Consider the following 19748-nt stretch of genomic DNA (forward strand, 5'->3'; position numbering starts at 1 on the left):
GACCCTTGACCCCTTGTCGCGGGGTCGCCCCCAACCCCTCACCCCCCGGCCCGGCCCGGCCCGCGCCCCCCGGCGGCAGCCCCCCGCTCGGGACCGCGTGCGCTCGGCGATGAGGTCATGCCCGCCCCCGGTGCGCCTGTCTCCCGGCTGGAGCGGCGCGCGGGCGGCCCCGGAGGACAATGCGGCCCCCGGGTGGCGATTAGGCGCCCCGCCCCCGCCCAGGCACCAGGCGGGGAGCCCGCAGCCCCCGCAGCGCCCCGCAGGCCCGGCGCGAGGGAGCGCAGGCGGCGGGCCTGAGGCCACAAAAGGACTCCGCCGAGCGCGCTCCACAGGCCCGCGGGTTTCGGCGGCCTGCGCGGGGGCGCTCCCGCCCCGCCCCTCGCCGCGCGCCCCTCGCCGCGCGCCCCCCGCCCCGCCCCCGCCCCGGGGGTGGGGTTGAGAGGGCGGGGAGGAGGAGTAGGAGGGGGAGGGGGCGGGGCGGGAGCGAGGGCGGTGTCTGCGTGCTCCCCGGCCGCGCGCCCCGCCTCCCCGGCCCCGCGCGGCTCTAGCGGCTCTCCTGCGCGGCTGCGGCGCCGCCTGCACTCGGCCCGCGGGCGGGCTTCCTCCCAGAGCGGCTGGGCGCTCCCGTAGGGCGACGACGCACAGCCGGCGGCCCGCCCGCCTCGGCCCCCGCCCTCGCAGCCTCGCGGCCTCCGCCGCGTCTCCCGCGCTCGGCCGGCGCCGCCGCTTTGTGCGGGGACATGGTGTAGCGCCGGCCGCCGGAGGAGGAGCCGCGCGCCGGCCGCCGTCCGCCGTCCGCCAGCCGCGTCCCCGCCCCCGGAGGAGAGGCCCCGGCTCGCGCCCCCCGCGTCCCCGGCCGCCGGGGAGCCGCGGGCCGCCGGCACCATGAGGTGAGGGCGCGGATGCGGGCGGGGGCGGCGGGCCATTGTGCGGCTAGTGCCGCGACCCCGCGGAGGCCCCCATCCCCGGCGGGCGCCGCCCGGCCTCGGCGCTTCCGTCCCTTTGTCCCTCGGGCCTCGCTCCGCACCCGCCGCGGCCCGGCTCTGGGTCTTGTCGCGGCGCCGCCTGCCGTCCCCGAGGCCCTGCTCGGCCGGTCCCCTCCCCCACCCGCGCGCCTCGGCCCGGCCCGGGGATGGGGATGGGGAGGGGGTCGCGGGCCCCTGCGTGCGCGTTGCCGGGAGACGGGTATTGTTTCGGGCGGAGGTGAGGAGTCGTGCGCCTTCATCCCGGCTGGAACCGGGGGTGGGGGGGGGCGGGGGGGACAGAAAAGTTTGGGAGCCCCGAGTGTGCGGCAGCGGGTGCCGCGGCGCGGTGGGCGCCGAACGCTGGGGAAGGTGACCGGGCGCGGCGCGGGCCTGCGTCTGGAGGGCGCGCTGGCGTCCGGGGCGACCGCGAGCCACTGCAGGGGCTGCTCCTCTCTGGCTGCCCCCGGGGCCGCCCCGGAGTCGAGGCGCCAGCGTGCCGTCGGGACGCGGGGTTGCGGCGGCCGCGCGGGGTGTCGCGCGGAGCTGCGCTTCCTCTCGGCCTGCCCTGCTCGTGGGAGAGGCTGCGCGGGGATGCGCCGGGCTTCCCGCGCCCCGGAGGCTGGCGCAGGGCTCGGGGAGCACTGGCCTCCCGGCGCCGCCGCCGGGGGTCCCGCGGGGGCCTGCGCGCCGGCCTCGCGGGGGAGGTGGTTTCTCTCTGCCCTCGCGGCGGAGGCCCCTTTGTGTTGGAGATTCCTGGCCAGACGCTGCTAAGATCTTCATAACGCCATACAATGAGATTTCAGCGATAGAGCCTTCAGATGCCTTCGCTTTGGCGAGAAAATGTCATGTCATTGGGATTCTTTCCCAATTGGAGTAGTTTCCATTTGAAACGCTGGTTTTCTTTTTTTTTTTTTTTCTATCAAGCTTGAACACTTTACCATTTTTATTTTTAAGTATGTTTTTGTGTGACATGGCTGTGTTTTTCACTTCAGCTTTCTGGGAATTTGAATGCTGTTTTCTCTGATTCCAAGTTACAAACCCTCATTTTGTTGGCCTTAAAAATGTTTAATGCCGTATCTCTAAGTGACCCCTTTCCCTTAGTCATTCCACACAACTTATTTTAAAATGTAATGGATCAGTTTAAAATGTAATTATGGCGTGCAGACCAAAACGCATAATCTCTGTAAAATACGGCTGGAAAAACTTGAACCATGGGTTTGAGCATGTTTGTTGTTGTTTTTTTTAATCCGGGTACTGATGTCCTTGAAAACGCAGGAACTGTAATAAAACATATGTAACGTTATATCTTCTAAGACCATGTATTGCTGATCTGTTTTAAAAGACTCAGTGCTGTAGGGAGTCTTGCAGACCAGAAGTTACAAGGTTTTTTGTTTTTTTCCCCCAAATTTGGGGTATATTTATCTCAACATTGAGAAATGTAGAACAGCGAAAACTGGGGTATTTTAAAATAAAATCATAAAGCTTTCTGATTCAGAGGTTATGAACCAAAAAAAAAAAAAGTGAAGTTTTGGGAATTCAGTGAGGCTTGATCACTGTCCTGTGCAGTTGCCAAGGTGTCACAGGTAAATTACGTCTTCACTTAAGAGTTCTTTTTCTAATGCAGAGTAATTTGTAATTTCTAAGCTTCCTGCTTTGTTCCTTACTAAATTTGGTGAGGGAGGATCATACTGATGCTTTCTGGTAACATAAAAGCAAAACATGGTTCACAGGTCAGAAAGGTTCATTCAGGTAGTCCACAGGGATCCTTTGTAGGCGAATTCTGAATAATTGAAGAGCACAAAAGAGGATCAGCTTTTCACTTGGTAGGCATTGGATTATTTGGTAGGTGGTTTGTGCAACTCCTCTGTACAAGTTTCCTTAGATCCCCGGGAAAGTAGGCTGCTTTGGTGTGGAAGTAAAAGGTTCTTGTGCTGGATGCAAAAAGCTTTGGGATATTTCGGTGCTTAAGAAAGGGCTTTTCAGGTTATGTTAATATGATTTCATCTCGATGCTTTTAAGTACAGTAGGACATAAGTGTTACAGTATTACATTGAGTCTTTGTATTAAGGGGTACGATGGTTTAAAGTGCATCCAGAAATAGGAATGCATGGGCAGTAATTTCCATTAAGTTGGTCAGAGTTCCGAAGAGAGGATATGATGAATATGTTGCCATTTAAGTATTTGTGATAAGATCTCTCAGATGACTTCAATTTCAGGAATCGCAGGCTCAGTGGGTGTAATATTCCCAGGAAGAAGGGGACTGGGTGATGGTTTACATTCCTGAGACAATCTTAAAGGCATTCTACACATATAAAAAGCTGTATATGGAATTACTGGCTAATACTTTGTTTAAAGAAGATGCTTTAAGAATTGAGAAAGTGTATTTCCTTAGACAATACAGCGAGAAGACAGAGGCCCAAAAAACTGGTAGTTTTGTTACCATGACATTCAGCTTTTTGGTTCTACTATTTTTCATTTCTGTAATATTTCAAAAGTATAAGATGATTTGTGTTGGAGGGTACGTGTGCACATATGTAATGTTAATAGAGTGTAGGCATTTTGAATGATTGCTTTTTTTTTAACTAGTTGGTTAAATTTTTATTTATTTATTTTTTAAAGACTTTATTTATTTATTTGTCAGAGAGAGAGACAGCGTGAGCAGGAACACAAGCAGGGGGAGTGGGAGAGGGAGAAGCAGGCTTCCCGCCGAGCAGGGAGCCCAATGCCAGGACCCTGGGATCATGACCTGAGCCGAAGGCAGACACTTAACGACTGAGCCACCCAGGCACCCCTAAAGATTTATTTATTAAAAAAAAAGTTACTTGTTTTAGAGAACACACAAGCAGGGGGAGGGGCAGAAGGAGAGGGAGAGAATCTCAAGCCGACTCCGACTCCCCACTGAGCACAGAGCCCAATGCAGGGCTGATCCCACCACCCTGAAATTGTGACCTGAGCTGAAATCAAGAGTCGGAGGGTGCTTAACCGACTGAGCCACCCAGGCGCCCCAAGATCTTTTTTTTTTTTTAAGATTTTATTTATTTATTTGACAGAGACACAGCGAGAGAGGGAACACAAGCAGGGGGAGTGGTAGAGGGAGAAGCAGGCTTCCCGCTGAGCAGGGAGCCCAATGCGGGGCTCGATCCCAGGATTCTGGGATCATGACCTGAGCCAAGGGCAGATGCTTAACGACTGAGCCACCCAGGCGCCCCCCAAGATCTTTTTTTATGGAAGGAGGAGCTTGTGTGATATAACACAATTGCATGTAAGCTTGTGGTTAGAAGAGCTCAGAAGAGTTTTGGGTTGACATTCATGGGTCCGTATTATATGTAAATGGTCCATGCTTCTCTTCACTGCTTTGTGTCTTTCTCACCTTAGAAAGAAAAGGCGAGATGGGGTTGGTGAGGGTTCATCCAAGCCACTGGCTAGCTGGAGAACCTGGAGCTAATCCCATGATTTCACTGATCTTAAATTATGTAAAAATGGGGACGGTTATTGACTGGGTAGAGGGGGTCACATGATTATGGAAGAGGAGATGCATGCTGTATAGCTGTCTACAGTAACGTTGCTCCTCTTGTTTCGGGGCTCAGCTCTGTCTTATACTAGTTATATATATAACTTTTGGGTAGTCTGCTTTACCTTTCTGGGCCTCTTCTAGTTCAGGGATGGTAAGTAGGTTACATTTTGCTCCTCTTCTCTTGGTAGTGGCTTTCTTGTTGATATGGACATAAATGCATTTCTGGGCTTGGTGGGAAAGAGTGCGTGCTGTCCCCAGCATCAGGGTTTGTTTGGGACGTGCGGTCCCAGAGAGTGGTGGTGGGAGGGTTTCCTGGAATGCTCCTTCTGTGATCACCTGATCCAGTCCGGCCTTCTTATTTCATAAGGCAGGAAACTAATCTTATACCGTTTCCTTTCTCTGTGGATATTTAGAACCTTTGAAAGACTTACTGTGATTTTTGTTACTGTCCTTTATGGTAATAATAAGCTTAATACACATTTTAGAGCATCGTACGATCAGGGCTCAGAAGATTCAGGTTTTGCTTGTTAATTGAGCAAACTGGTAAAAATGGAGATGGCCTATTATTTCACAGGATTGTTGTGTCACGTGTCAAGTGGGATATCTGTGAAGGGGTGCAAATCCTAGTGTCTTTGTTCTCGCTGGTCTTCACTTACACTGTCGTGGTTGGGGTCTGACTTTCCTACAGAGGTTTATTTTAGGGGCAGGAGACAAATTTGCATTTTTGGGGGAATGCCAGTGCTTTGTATTCAGGCTTCGGTTTGTGTTTTAGATGTTTATTAAGTGACTAAATCTTGACCACAGTTTGGGTTAATGGAGAAAATTTACTGAAGTTTGCACAGTATTCAAGGTTTTGGATACCTTGCTAGCCCAGTTGGAATAAGCAGACTACCTAGGCGGACCTACCCATGTGGCTGGTCTAGGAGAAATGACATCCCAAACTGATGGTTTTGGTTCCTTACTCTATACACAGCTTAAATCTAGGGTGATTGTATAACCTGTAAAACATCCAGTCTTTATTATGGATGTAAGAAGGATTTGGGAAAATGTGATTTCAATTTTTATGTGGTTGTGGGAGAGGAAGAGAAGTAAACTTTCTATGTCACTTAAATCAGACCCCCCCCCCCCCCCCCCCGCCAACTGATGGATGGGATTGAGTGTAGATAAAAGTTAAAGGAGAGAGTGTGAGCTGAGCTGCACCTCAGTAGCTGGTTCCCCAAGTAAAGGCTTAGGAAGCTCTCTGGAGTAGAAAGCAAGAAGGGAATTCTTTGTCAACCATCTGGGATGTAGTCCCAGATTTATCTACTTCCCAGCCATTCCCCTGTGGTCCCACATACTCTTATTTTTTTTTTGCATTTATTACATTGTTTTATAAATATCTGGAGCTATCTGTCCTTCACTGTAAGCTCCTTGAGGACAGGGATTGCATTTTTATATTTAAGGTATCGGTAAAATATTTGGCAAATGGAGGGTGCTCATGTCAGTGTTTGGCTTTGGCCGGGGTAGTATTTTCCAGAATCTGTTTACTGGCAGTAACAACCACCAGTTTTGGAGCGCCTGTAACATTCTTTAAGCTGTGCTGGGTACTAAAGGGTATATTATATTGTGTGGCATGTAAATCAATGTTAATTTAATTCAAACAAAAGCCACTATCTGGACCACACGAATAGCCGTAGAGTTTGTGTCTTATTCAAACACAAAGCTCGGAAAAGGCCCAAAGACTGTTTTGTCTAACTGCAAAGCCCTTTGGAGGATCCCGGGGTCCTGCACTGTCTCAGTACATTCCTTCTGTTTTTCAGTGTCTTCGATCATGGGAGTTGCAACTGTTTTTGAGCAAAAAGCTTTTGTGTGTCCCTTGGGTTAGCTTGTTTCTGAGGCACTCAGTGCCTCCTTTGTTTTGATTTTTACCAGTGCTTAAAATGCCAATAATTGGATAGTTTCTGATACGGAGAAGATGTATTTCTCAGCTCAGCCCTGCCACAACAGAAAATACCATAGACTGGGTGGCTCGAACCACAGAAACTTCAAGGTGCCGGTGTGACCGGGCTCTGGGAGGACTCCCGTGACCTGTGGCAAACTGCCTTCCTGCGTGTTGCCGCGTGGCCAAGACATGGAGACAGACAGAGATCTCTTTTCCTCTTCCTATAAGGTCACCAGTCCTATGGATTTAGGGCCCCACCCTTATGACCTCATTTAATCTTAATTACCTCCTAAAAATCCCATATCCAAATAGAGTCACATTGGGGGTTAGGGCTTCGGCCTATGAATTTTGGGGGGCACAATTCAGTCTGTAGCAGAAGGTACCCAGACTTTTTTTTTTTGTCTTGTCATTGATAGAACTTTGATGGAAGAAGCTCATCTGTGTAATGTTTAGGCGGTCTGTAGATAGGTTTTAGGTAACTCTACACGTAAATGTTATTTGTTAAAGAAAATAAATGAGGGAGCTGATTTATGCAGGAGACCTCATATGTTCCAAAAATTTCTGTATGTGGGTAAGCTTCTGTTTTATAATGACTCTAATAAATTTAATTAACACGTAGCTTTTCCAAAGAACCATTTTGGTGGGAAGCAGTGTCCAGGTATCTGAGTGTACAGGTGGGCATGGCAGAGGGTGAAGTGGACAGGCTTTGAAGTCAACCTGAGTTTGGGTTCTATTTTGACATTTACCAATTAGTTGGTCTTTGAGTAAGTTCCATTTTGAGATCTTCTGTAAGATGGAGATGCTTTTTGCATTATAGAATTGTTGGCAAAACTAAATCAGAAATTATATAAAACCCTGGCATGACACTCGGCCCATAAAACGGACTTGAGAGGAGTGAATCCCTTATTTCTATGGGAGTCTGACGTCTCTTCAGTTTTTGTTAACAATGTGAAAAACCCTGTAAAATGGTACAGCTGCGTTAGAACACAGCTCGGCATTTCCTTAAAAAGTAGTCGCTGTGGACCCAGCAGTTACACTCCCAGGTGTAGACGCCAGGGAAGCCGGTCCACGGGTGTCCACAGCAACATTATCCGGAAGAGTCAGAGAGTGCAGACAACCCAGATGGTCATGGAGTGCCGAGGGGCTCATCCACACATGGTGTGTCCACGCGAGGGAGTCGTATTTGACCATCCAGAGGAACCCAGGAGTGGGTGAAAACCTGCCAGAAGGAGGAAGTCAGACAAAAGGCCGCGTGTGGTCGGGCTCCAGCGGGAGGAGGTGTCCGGCAGGGGCGCGTCACGGAGAGACGGCAAGAAGATGAGCCGTTGCCAGGGCCCGAGCGGAAGACGGAGGGCGGAGAGGGAAGTGGCCGCTTTTGTGGGTATGCACGGGGTTTCTCTCCTCGGGGATGAAAATGTTCTGGAATTGAACAGTGTGACAGTTGCATGGCCCACCGAATTTGATCCTTTCAAACAGTGAATTTTGTGGTATGAATTTTAGCTCAGCCCTACTCCCTCATCCTTGGGTTATTTTCACTTCTTCACTAGAATAGATGGTACCATTCTCTTCACATGGTTTCTGCCATCTTATCAACTTTGGACTAATCTTCCTATTTTCTGAGGAAGAGAGATTGAAGACCGAACCACCGGGCTTTTGTCTGTGGGCAGCCAGGCAGGAGGGAGTGCTCTGGGGGAGACCTTGGTGGGGTGCCCTTGGGGGGCCTGAGCGACTTCGGAGCCCTTGCTCTGGTATGGATGGCTGAGGTCACGGAGAGTTCATGAAGCAAATCCATGAGAATCCGAGGAAAACTGTGTAGTCTGCTGGTGAGTTTTCTTGGGTGTGTCTACAGTACCCTCCAACACCAGAGAAAGTTTTGTCTTGTCATTTTTAAACAGGGCTGAAGACTTTTTCAGGGCTGAAGGCCTTCTAGAACTTCTGGCCTCGGTAACCAGTGCATCTCATGGCATGAAGTCCAAAAATGACTACTTGTCACTGTGGGGGGGCGGTGGCCCTCAGTCTTCTGTGCTTTTGGTTTCTGTGTTACCCTCATCAACTCGGTTGGGAAGAAGCTTCCTCGAGAACCGCAGAGCACGAGTGCGATCGAATGAATAGCCCTGTAGGTCAGATCTCAGGGGAGTGCAGGTGTGGTGGGGGATCTTTCTTTGGTTCCTGTGTTTGTCCTGCATTGTCCTGCAGCCCTGAGATGACCCTTCCCCTCCTCCCTGCCTCCCACCTCCTCTTAGAGGAGCGTCGCAAGCAGATTGGGACAGGTCAGTTTTTAACCATTTAACAATTCATGAATCAGAAGTTTTAATTTAAAACGTTGAGTTACTTTTATGACTTTGTAATCTCTTTAATCGTTGTATTTGTAGTATTTTGAGAAAACGAACCAATTACTGTTGTCCAGATAAATGCCTGATCAATGTTGTGTTTTAGTGACTTTTTTTTTGCTATTATAAACTTCCAGTACAGGTTTTATGTAGATTTTAGAAGGTATGGAAAGTATAAAGATGTTAATAATCAAACCCAGACCATCTAGCATTTTGCTGTTTTGATTTGTAGCTTTCTAGGCTTTTTCTAATGCACATATGCAGCCATAAATGTGTTTGTATGTGTGTATGTTTTAAGTAAAAGTGAGATCATACTGTTTATAAGTGAAGTTATACATTATATGGTGTGTAATTGACGCCTTTCAACATTCTTGTCACTAAATCCTGAGCTGTGTAATTTTAAGTGACTGCACTGTATTTTCACTATGCTTTGGATGATCTTAATCTATTTAATTTATATCTTAGAGGATGGACTTTTAGGGTTTTTTTTCATTATTTTTGTTATGAAAGCATTGCTATAAACATCTTTGGATATATGTCTTTGTGCACATGTTCGATTTTTTTTTTTAAGATTTTATTTATTTGTCAGAGAGAGAGAGAGCACGAGCAGGGAGGAGGGGCAGCAGGAGAGGGAGAAGCAGACTCCCCCGCTGATCAGGGAGCCTGATGCAGGGACTCGATCCCAGGACCCTGAGATCATGACGTGAGCCGAAGGCAGACACTTCACCGACTGAGCCACCCAGGCGTCCCAAGATTTATTTCTAAGTGATCTCTACACCCAACGTGGGGCTTGAACTTAAAATCCCAAGATCAGGAGTCGCATGCTCCTCCAACTGAGCCGGCTAGGCACCCCTCACGTTTAGTGTCTCCTCGTTTCCATTCTTGTCTCCCCCCCTCCCTTGTCTGCGAAGCAGTTAGAAATCAGCTGCTGTTATTCCTTGCTAAAGCCTTCAGGGGCATCTTCATACTCTTAAAATGACAAATTATTAAAGTCCTGATCCAACTGTATCCCTAGTTCCCAGCACGGGCCTCTGTAAGTATACAATAAATATTCAAGTGAATAGTAAATGAAACGAGTTTACCAGACCAAAGGGAATTTTGTTAGTTTTGGATACACATTACTGGATCCGCAGCAGCAGATGAAGAGTGCCCATTGTCTGACATTCTGGCCAATTTAGGGCATTATCAACATTTTGTAATCTTTGCCAATTTGTAGGCAAAAGGTGTTATCTCAATGTTTTGTTTTTTAAGTTTCTTTTAAGTCATCTCTACACCCAACATGGGGCTCAAACTCCTGACCCTGAGATCAAGAGTCGCATTCACCGCTGTCTGAGCCAGCCAGGCGTCCCTCAGTGTTTTGATTTGTATTTCCTTGGTTACTAGGAGAGTTGAACATTTCCTCACGTGATTATGGGACAGCTCTGTTCTTGTGCGAATTGTGTTTTCCCCGTGGGATGTTCAGTTTTTCTTGCAGTGATTTATTCTGTCGTTAACAAGGAGCCCTTCATCGTGTAGGTAGATCAGTTGCCTAGTAGAACGTGTGTGAGCGGGCTGGGCACACCTGCTGCTGGTGTGTTCTCATCCCTTGGCTGGGCTCCGCCGTGCGTCTGTCTGTCTCTCACTTAGAAGTGGCAGTCTTAGTGCACAAGCTCTTATCAGACCTCAGCCCACAACCTGTTACCTTGTCTCCTGGGTCCGCTGGGGAGGAGACTTGTCACCACATCTTTTAGTTTTTCTTGTTTTGGTGTAGAAGCCCTATGGTTTGTCATGTCACCTCTGTTGGTCCTTGCCTTGATCGTTTCTGCCTTTGGTGTCATGCCTTCTCCAGTTGGCAGTTGTATGTGTATGCCCCTATGTTTTCTTTTCCTTTGATGGTTTCATTTATGTTTCAGTGTAAGCCACCTGCAATTTATTGTGATGTCAGGTGGGAGAGATTAGGTTAGCCTCAAGCTAAATATTGAGTGTTTGTTCATCTGTCAGTATCTTTTGTTGACTAACCCATCTTTTCGCATTGGTTTGAAATGCCATGTTCGTGTGTCCTGGGTTTCCATAAATACTGGCTTCTGGATCTGGACTCAATTATCTAATTCTGTGCTGTTTCCTCATGGTTCAGTGACTCCAAGTTTAGAATATATTTTAATGTCTACTAACAGAAGTTACTGTTCATTTTCTTAGGATTTTCAAAACTTTATTTACTTTTCCAGTTAGTGCATTCTTCTGGATTGGTCGTAGAATTATTTTATCAGTTAAAACAGAAATGAAATAAAAGGTATATCCACAAATCTGTTGGGGTTTTAGTTTGAATTGTGTTAAGTTAATGGGTTAATAATGGGTAGAGGACAGAATTGACCCTTTGATAATACCAAGTTTTCCATTCTTTCTCTTTCCATATTCAGATTTTTCACATTAGCTCTAGGAAGGTGCAGCATCACGTAGTTTCTAGTTCAATAGGTTTGATGTGCTACCTTTAAAAAAGTTCTATATTTAGAACTTAAACTTCTAGCTCATTTACACTGATAGTGCAACATCTGTTCCCATATTTGCTTGTCTTATTTTTTACTTAAAATATATGCACTTGTATTTAAACATAATGCCTGGGATTTTAAAGAAGTTTTTCCTTTGCTAAGAACTTAATTCCAACGTCGGCATTTATATTCTTCAGTTTTCTTAGATTTTAAAATCTAATCGCTAATAGTTATTGAGTACTCATTGCCTAAAATACTTTATGTATTACTTATTTGATACTTCTCTAATAACTTATAAGATAGTAGGAGCTGTTGTTATTTTGTAGATGAGGACCCTGAGCCACAGAGGGCTAAGCGACTTGCCCAGGGTCACCTGCTAGTAACCAGTGGACCTGGGGTCCTGTCCCGGCCAGCTGGTTCTGGAGCTCACACTGTTAACCAGTGTGCCCTGGGGCCTCTCTGTCCTGGTTAACTTGTGTGAACTGAAGTGGGTATTTGAGTTTTCTAAAATGTTGATGTGTGAGTGAATGATTTATTTTCTTTGTGATCTCATCATCTGAGGGTTCTTTATTTTCTGGAAATAATTGGTCCAAGAGCAAGGCCATGTAGAAGGAATAGACCTAGAATAGATTGAGCGACACTTCAGAGATAGCAGGGCTCAGGAGAAAAGGCCTTATTTGGCTTTAATCTTGAAAAATGAAACAAAATTATGAAAACATTCTTGCTATGGTTGCAACTGTGTTAAATTCTTAGAATGGAACAAGAATGAAGCAAGTGTTAGGTGCTTGTTTTTACATCATTTTTCTTTAAAAATTTTAAGATAGGATGGAACTATATCCGTCCTGTTGTGATAGACTTTTAGCATAATCCCAAAGAGAGTCATTTTGTCAGAATACTCAAGGGCTTCACTCGTAAGGCCGGGGGTTTACCTTGATTTCCAGTTATTTCCTTTGACCTCCTGTTACCTCATCTCTGTTTAGGCTTTCTCCAATTATTCACTGGTTGTATCTGTTAAGATGTTTTCAGCTGCAAGTAACAGCCTGAACGTATTTAAACATTCACGTTTACTGACCTGTAGTTGGGAGTCCAGAGGCAGAGCCGGCGCCTGGCTCACCGCACCCCGCGGCTCACTGGTCTTTGATCTCTGCCCCAAGCTGGCTTCACATTCAGACCCCGTCATTCTTGGAGGTAGGAGGATCATCTCTTGTGATCTCCCCCAAAGGTGTGATTTACGTACAACTGAATGTATTTGTTATAAATGTCCATACAGCTTGATGGATTTTTACTGTATGTGCCGCCTCTGTAGCTACCAGCCAGGTGAGGATACAGAGCACACTTCCTGCCTGGTAACTTCCCTCATACCTTCCTGCCCCATCAGGGTCCCTCTCAGATTTTCATTGTTGTGGGTTTGCCACCGGTTGGAAATGGTTCTCCTTGTTTTTAGTGACTTCCTGAAGGCTTGCACTTCCAATTTGTACATGGTTTGCATTGTGTTGCTTTGTCATTGAAGCCCGTGCCAGTCACTTAGAGACTGACAGGGCAGAGGGGAAATGGACCGACAGAGGCCAGTGCCACCTGGCACAGATATCTGATGGGGACCAATTTCAAAAATGATGAGTTCATTAGTGGATGTTTCTGTGTTAGGGTTCCTTTTGTGTTGCTGGGCAACCTGGCATTTTATTGGAGTCTGGGATGCATCCTATCAGGACCCCTGGACCTATTTTGTCCTGTATCACATTTTTATAAATGTGGATTCGCTATTGTATGGCTCTGGTCCATCCATTCTGCTGTCTGCAGTAGTCAGCTCTTTCTGCAGTTCATGTGTGGTCAGCTCATCTCCTGTGTAACATGCTTCAGTGGCCTCCCTCCACTGTTAGAATTAAGACTGAACAGGTCCTGGTCTACACGCACGATTCCTGTGTGATTCTTCTTGCTCTATGATCGCACAGTTAGTGATGTGGCCCTGTAAGATACATCCTCAGAAACCACTTTAAAAAGGTAAAGATGTGGGACACCTGGGTGGCTCAGTCGTTAAGCATCTGCCTTCTGCTCAGGTCATGATCCCAGGGTCCTGGGATCGAGCCCCACATCGGGCTCCCTGCTCAGCGGGAAGCCTGCTTCTCCCTCTCCTGCTCCCCCTGCTTGTGTTCCCTCTCTCGCTATGTCTCTCTCTGTCAAATAAATAAAATCTTAAAAAAAATAAAAAGGTAAAGATGTGCATAGACATGCATTCCCTGGTGCTTGTAGTTTAGTGGAAGAGTAGCCATTAATGCTTTTCGCAAGCTTTGAGGAGTGGTATATGGTATCACGAGGGTAGAGACCATTTCATATATTTGTGTTTGATTTCTTTCAAAATGTCATCTGCAAATAATACCTTAAAAATTTTCCCTTGTACTATGCTTTTTTTTTAAAGATTTTATTTATTTGACAGAGAGACACAGTGAGAGCAGGAACACAAGCAGGGGGAGTGGGAGAGAAGCAGGCTTCTGCCGAGCAGAGAGCCTGACGCGGGGCTCGATCCCAGGACCCTGGGACCATGACCTGAGCCAAATAATGACTGAGTCACCCAGGCGCCCCTCTTGTAGTATGCTTTTTACTTAACAGCAGATCAACAGCATTATTTTGTATTGCTTTAGTATTTTGCTACACTTGTCTGTTATTTTGTTCAAATCATCTACGTTAAGGAAAACCTCTCTGTCATCTTTTTATATTCCTCTGGATATGGAAGTTTTTCAAGGTGTTTCCATTTTGGGAAGAGATGGTTAAGTTTAACAAAATCCTCTTTGGCTTCGAAGCCATTCTGCTCTTTACTGGCTGTGACACCTTCCCTTGGCTGTCCAGGTCTCAGAGTCTTCCTGTGCAAAATGAGATTAACAGTCTGTTGCCTTGTTTTGCAGTTCGCCATGGTGCATTTAGAGGATTTATGGATTTGGTGTATTCTAGTTATTTTCTTCGTGTTGTACCTTTACTTTCATTTTAATAAGTTCAGGCTGCTGAATGTTCTTTGGCCTTTTTTCTTTAACTTCGAATATGAAAGCCTTCTGTTTTTAGGCGCTCTAAGAGCAAGGAACTCTTAGAGAACCGATATTTTAAAATGATGTTTAAAATGTAAGAGGCAGTGTCAGATTGGAAAAGCAGAGCCTGAACTGTAGAGCCATCATCTGCGTCGCGGGGAACCAGCCTCCCTGTCTCCCCAGTCGGAGCCTTCAGGTCTTCTCCTCGACCTTCCCGTCCTCATGCTCAGGTGCTGCATGGCCAACAGTGCCCCACACTTGCTCCTGAGAACCTTGACCTGTACCTGTGGCACGCAGGCAGGACGTCTCCACCTGGCCTTTGGGCACCTCCGCAGACCTGCCGCCATGTTCTCCGTGCCAGGCATTCATTTCAGAATGGTCTGTCTGTGGTTCCCCAAAGGTGTCCATGGGATCTTGGTCTTGTTCCTTCTGTTCCGTCTTCTGGAAAGTTGTCTGGGTGCCCACTCAGTCTCTTGTTTCAGCTTTCTCTTCCACTTTGTCTTTAGTGATCACTCCCTTATTGAACCAATAATATCTGTCACCTTCCAGAGCATTTGGTACTCCAGGCACAAGTTTTCCCTCAAAAAATTAAAGGTAAGCTTTGACTCAGGTGCATTGCCCTAGGTACTTTGTAACATGCTGGGTATCATCAGGGATTTCCAGTAACTTTTAAAAAATAAATTTGAGGGGTGCCTGGGTGGCTCAGTCGTTAAGCCTCTGCCTTTGGCTCAGGTCATGGTCCCAGGGTTCTGGGATCGAGCCCCACATTGGGCTCCCTGCTCGTCGGAAGCCTGCTTCTCCCTCTCCCACTCCCCCTGCTTGTGTCCCCTCTCTCACTGTGTCTCTCTGTCAAATAAATAAAACCTTTAAAAAATAAAAAAAATAAAAAATAAATTTGAAAACTAAACTCATGATTATTGATTGTTCTAGGCCTTCCCATTGTAATTCTCTAGCTGAGTCATGTGATTTTCAAAGGTATTAAGACAATACTTTGAACAATTTTGGGTTTAACACAGCATGTTTTTATACCCCTGTGATCAAGTGATGTGTAAAGGTATGAATAAGTGACAAAGTGAGGGTGTAATATTTGGATAAAAAATCTTAATATGTAAATGTTAATATGTAATATACTTGAAAGTATAAGGACAGCACATCAAGTCTATATTTTTTCTGCCTGGAAACCTTATACAAATAGGTATCCTGTCACCCAATCAGCACTTCTCTTCCTTTTAACTGATTAATTGGTGCAGTTGTATTTGAATCTGTACAAAGTACTAAAATCAGTGAGGTTTTTATGCAGATCATGGGTACAGTTATGAAGCAGGAAGTTTATTTTTTGTGATCTCCAAATCTACTCTTTCCCTTTACTGATGGCTGTTTGGAATTGACTCATGGGGGCTGAGACGTCTGAACTCTGTAAGGCAGGCTGGAAACTCAGATGAGTTGATCTTGCATCTGAACTTTGTAAGGCAGGCCAGTAGGCTGGAAACTCGGGATTTTTATGTTACAGTCTTGGGGCAGAATTCCTTCCTTGCCTCTTCTAGCTTCTGGTGTTTGCTGGCAGTCCTTGGCATTCCTTGGCTTCTATAAATGCATCAGTCAGTTTCTGCTTCTGTGGGCATATGGCCACCTTTCCCTGTGTGTCTCTGTCTTCACGTGGTGTTTTCCTCTTTTAAGGAGACTGGTCCTATTGGATTAAAGGGCCCAGCCTACCTCAGTGTGACCTCATTGTTACTGATTACATCTATAATGACCCTGTTTTCAAGTAAGGTCACATTCTGAGGTGTGGGGGGTAGGGGGGTTTAGGACTTCAACATCATTTCCTGTCTGAGTTTCCCACTGGGATATGGACCACAGCTTTGGTCTCCTTCCTGTCTCTCTTTGATCAGCTAACTGCCCCAGATGACAGATACAGAGCGAGGCATGCATATGCACACGTTAAATAGAAAGCCATGCAAAACGTGTGTAAGGGCTACCAGAACTAGGAAATAAATTCAGCAAAATTGCAGGACATGAGATCAACACACAGAAATCAGTTGTGTTTCTATCACCAGCAGTGAACAATATGAAAAGGAAAATAAGAAAGCAGCTCCATTTACACTACTCTCTCAAAGGATAAAATACCTAGGAATAAATTTAAGCAAGGAAGTGAAAGACTTATATACTGAAAACTATAAAATATTGCCAAAAGAAAGCAAAGATCTAATTAAATGAACAGAGCTCTGTGCATGGATTAAAGATTTAATAATGTTAAGATGACAGGACTATACCCACAATAGTCTACAGATTCAGTATAATCTGTCAAAATCCCAGTGGCATTTTTTTTTGCAGAAATAGAGAAGCCCACCCTAAAATTCAGATGGAATTTCAAGGGACCCAGAATAGTCAAAACATTCTTGAAAAAGAGCATAGTTGGAAGACTCCCACTTGCTGATTTCAGAACTTCCCACAAAGCTGCAGTGATCCAAGCAGTGTGGTGCTGGCATGAATATAGCCCCGCAAACCAGTGGAACTGGACAGAGTGCCTGGAAGTGAAATTTGCACATTTGCGGTCAGTCGACTTTTGACAAGGGTGCCAAGACCATTTGATGGGGAAAGGATAATCTTTTCAACTGATGATGCTGGGAAAACTGGACATTTCTAGTCGTTTTGAAAGAAAGGTTAGTATTTTTTCCTGCGCTGTGAATCCCAACCTCTAAATCAGGCTTTATTGATGTTTCTGTGTTGTGGGGGCTGCTCCAGTAGCTCACGCCAGCCTTCCCCAGGAGCTCACGCCAGCCTTCCCCAGGAGCTCACCCCAGCCTTCCCCAGGAGCTCACCCCAGTGTTCCCCAGTGGGCTCACGCCAGCCTTCCCCAGGAGTTCGCCCCAGCCTTCCCCAGTGGGCTCGCCCTAGCCTTCCCCAGGAGCTCGCCCCAGCCTTCCCCAGGAGCTCGCCCCAGCCTTCCCCAGTGGCGACAATCAAGGATGTCTCCAGACAGTCTCAAATGGTGCATGGGGGAAAAGTCACCCCAGTCAGGAACCATTGCCGTAAATTCTATAATGTCAGGAACTACTGAACAATTTTGAAAAGCTAAAAAAACTCAACATTTAAAACATTTAAATGTTTTGTGTTTAAGTGAAAAGTGATTTTTGTGCTGTTCCTTACTTTTATTATAAAAGACATCTGTTTGCGTATTTAGACTTTAGTTTGGTAACGTAACCACAACTTGTAAATAGAATTCAAAAAAGAAAATCTGTCTTGAGAATCGGTTGATATAATCCCATTTCTAAGTTAGGAACTCCATGAAGATGAAAAACAACCAGCTTTTGATTTTTAACATAACTGAAAAAAAAAAAACCCATTGAAAGAAATTGTTATACCTTATTGCTGGTTCAGTGCAAGTATTTAAAATAAACTTAGCTCATTGTTTTTAAAGATCTTTTCACAAATAACTTTTGTGTCCCAAAGACTTGATGAGTTTCCCTCGCTGATCTGGAAGCCTGATACACGCCAGGCACGGGGCACAAGTCCCTGGTTAGAGGTCACAGTGTCTCCGAGGCGAATCTTTGCTCACTCTGGGTACAAACCAAGTGGGCCAGCCAGTGACATAGGACCACTTTTAATGTTCTCTCCTTCTGTAAAGTAAGTCGATCTGTGATACGTAAAAGCTACTATTTGTTGCACATTTAAGGGCTGGCCAGGCGACTTGCTAAGTGCGTCCCGTGAATCACTTTATATAACGGATTAGGATAAGCCGTGGGATTGGTGTCGTCACTTAACTGTGGAGGAAGCCTGGGCTTAGTCACGTGGTTGGTGAATGACAGCTGGGCTTCAAATCAAAGTCCTGCATAATTTCAAAGACCTTGCTCCTGAGACTTTATATGGCCTGTAATTCTTTCACCTTCCAGTGCTGCCCTCACATTTGATGTCCCATCCCTAAGATCACATCCAGTGCTGTCTCTGCTTTTATCTTGGAGTTTGTGCAGGAAGGAAGTGATGGGCAGTGTGTGGCAGGGGGGCCAGGTTTTGTAAGTCTCTGAAGGACAGGTATAGGAGTGATACTGGTTGGGGGGGGGGATTACCCTCGGCGATGCCCTGGCCCGAGAGAGAGAGAGGGCACGCATGGCCAGCAAGCAGCGGATCCCGGACCCGAACCTGGGAGTGCCTCACTTCCAAACCTGTGTGCACTTTACCCTAGGTCTTCAGAATGATTCGAACTTGTCTGATAGATTAATGACTTGCCATTTGTGGGCCCTGGGGGCAGCTGTAAGATTATTTCACAGAGCACCTGTACACCTATGTGCACCAAGCTTTGTAATCCAAAGCTGCCAGCCTTCAATTCACATGCATCCTATTTCAAGTATATATATATATTTTTTAAGATTTTATTTAGTTATTTGACAGAGAGAGACAGCGAGAGCAGGAACACAAGCAGGGGGAGTGGGAGAGGGAGAAGCAGGCTTCCCGCTGAGCAGGGAGCCCGATGCGGGACTCGATCCCAGGACCCTGGGATCACGACCCGAGCCGAAGGCAGACGCTTAATGACTGAGCCACCCAGGCGCCCATCCTATTTCAAGTATATTTGTACATACTCTTAACATATTACGCAGATTAATTTCAAAGACAGTAAATTCAAAGTGCTTTTATATATAATTTTTTTTTTTTAGAGAGAGAAGGAGGGGCAGAGGGACAGAGAATCTTGAGCAGACTCCCCCTGAGCGCGGAGCAGGAGGTGGGGCTCGATCCCACAACCCTGAGACCATGACCTGAGCTGAAATCAAGAGGCGGTCGCTTAACTGACTGCGCCACCCACGTGGCCCCCAAAGTGCTTTTCAATCACATTTTCTCAGTCAACATACATTAAAAGTACAAGTCATGACTTTAAACGGCCTTCTTGTCTTTGAAAAGTTTGAGAGCCACTCGAAGTTTATCTGGTATTTAATCTGTTTCTAAGGTGGAGCGTGGCAGCCATTGTGCAGAAGAATGGGGAAATCCCAGAACAATGAACGTGTTTAAAGCTGTGGCAAGAGTAACGACAAACTTTTATGTCTTGGTCTTTGGATGAAGTAGAATTCTGTCAAAAAAAAGTTTTATGAAATGTTACTAATTACCTGTATAGTTAATACTTAAAAATAGCTCAAATAACATTTTCAGTCGGAAAAAATTTGTTAGAAAATTACAGCTCTTGCTCATAAATTACGATTTTTAGAAAATCTGAAACACTCAAGGGCCTTCTTTTAAATTACGAAACAAAAGATGCGTGGGTATGTTATTACCTAGGATTTTTTTTTTTTTAAACCAACTCTTGCAGATGATGCTTTTCAAAGAAATGTGTACAGTGGTCAGCGGCTTTTTCTCGTAGGTAGGGAACCCGCAGAGTAAGGGCATCTCAGTTGCTCTCAAGATGGAAATGGACTGGGATTTGGCCTTGTGGTTCTGTGGCTTTAGACTTTATACCAGGAGGCTGCGGTGTTGGTCGTAGTCCTTCCTCAGCGGCGATGGGGTTAACTGTGGCTTGGCAAGTGGAGAAAAGGAGTTCTGTGCAGTTTCCAGCCTG

The 19748-nt window shown here is 46.4% G+C and overlaps 1 protein-coding gene across 2 annotated transcripts in view; it reads left to right on the forward strand.

The window, feature by feature from the left end:
* Positions 1-816: 816 nt before the first annotated feature.
* ENAH (ENAH actin regulator) overlaps positions 817-19748 on the forward strand; it is a 150610-nt gene continuing 131678 nt past the window's right edge. For both annotated transcript variants that reach the window (XM_088017197.1, XM_088017195.1), the window contains exon 1: positions 817-890. In XM_088017197.1, the coding sequence (XP_087873323.1) occupies positions 886-890 (5 nt within the window). In that variant the 5' untranslated portion in view covers positions 817-885. The remainder of the gene's footprint in view (positions 891-19748) is intronic.

Source organism: Eumetopias jubatus, unplaced genomic scaffold, assembly GCF_037043125.1.
Source record: "Eumetopias jubatus isolate StellerSeaLion01/CBP00866 unplaced genomic scaffold, mEumJub1_p1.0 scaffold_12, whole genome shotgun sequence".
NCBI classification, from domain to species: Eukaryota; Metazoa; Chordata; class Mammalia; order Carnivora; family Otariidae; genus Eumetopias; species Eumetopias jubatus.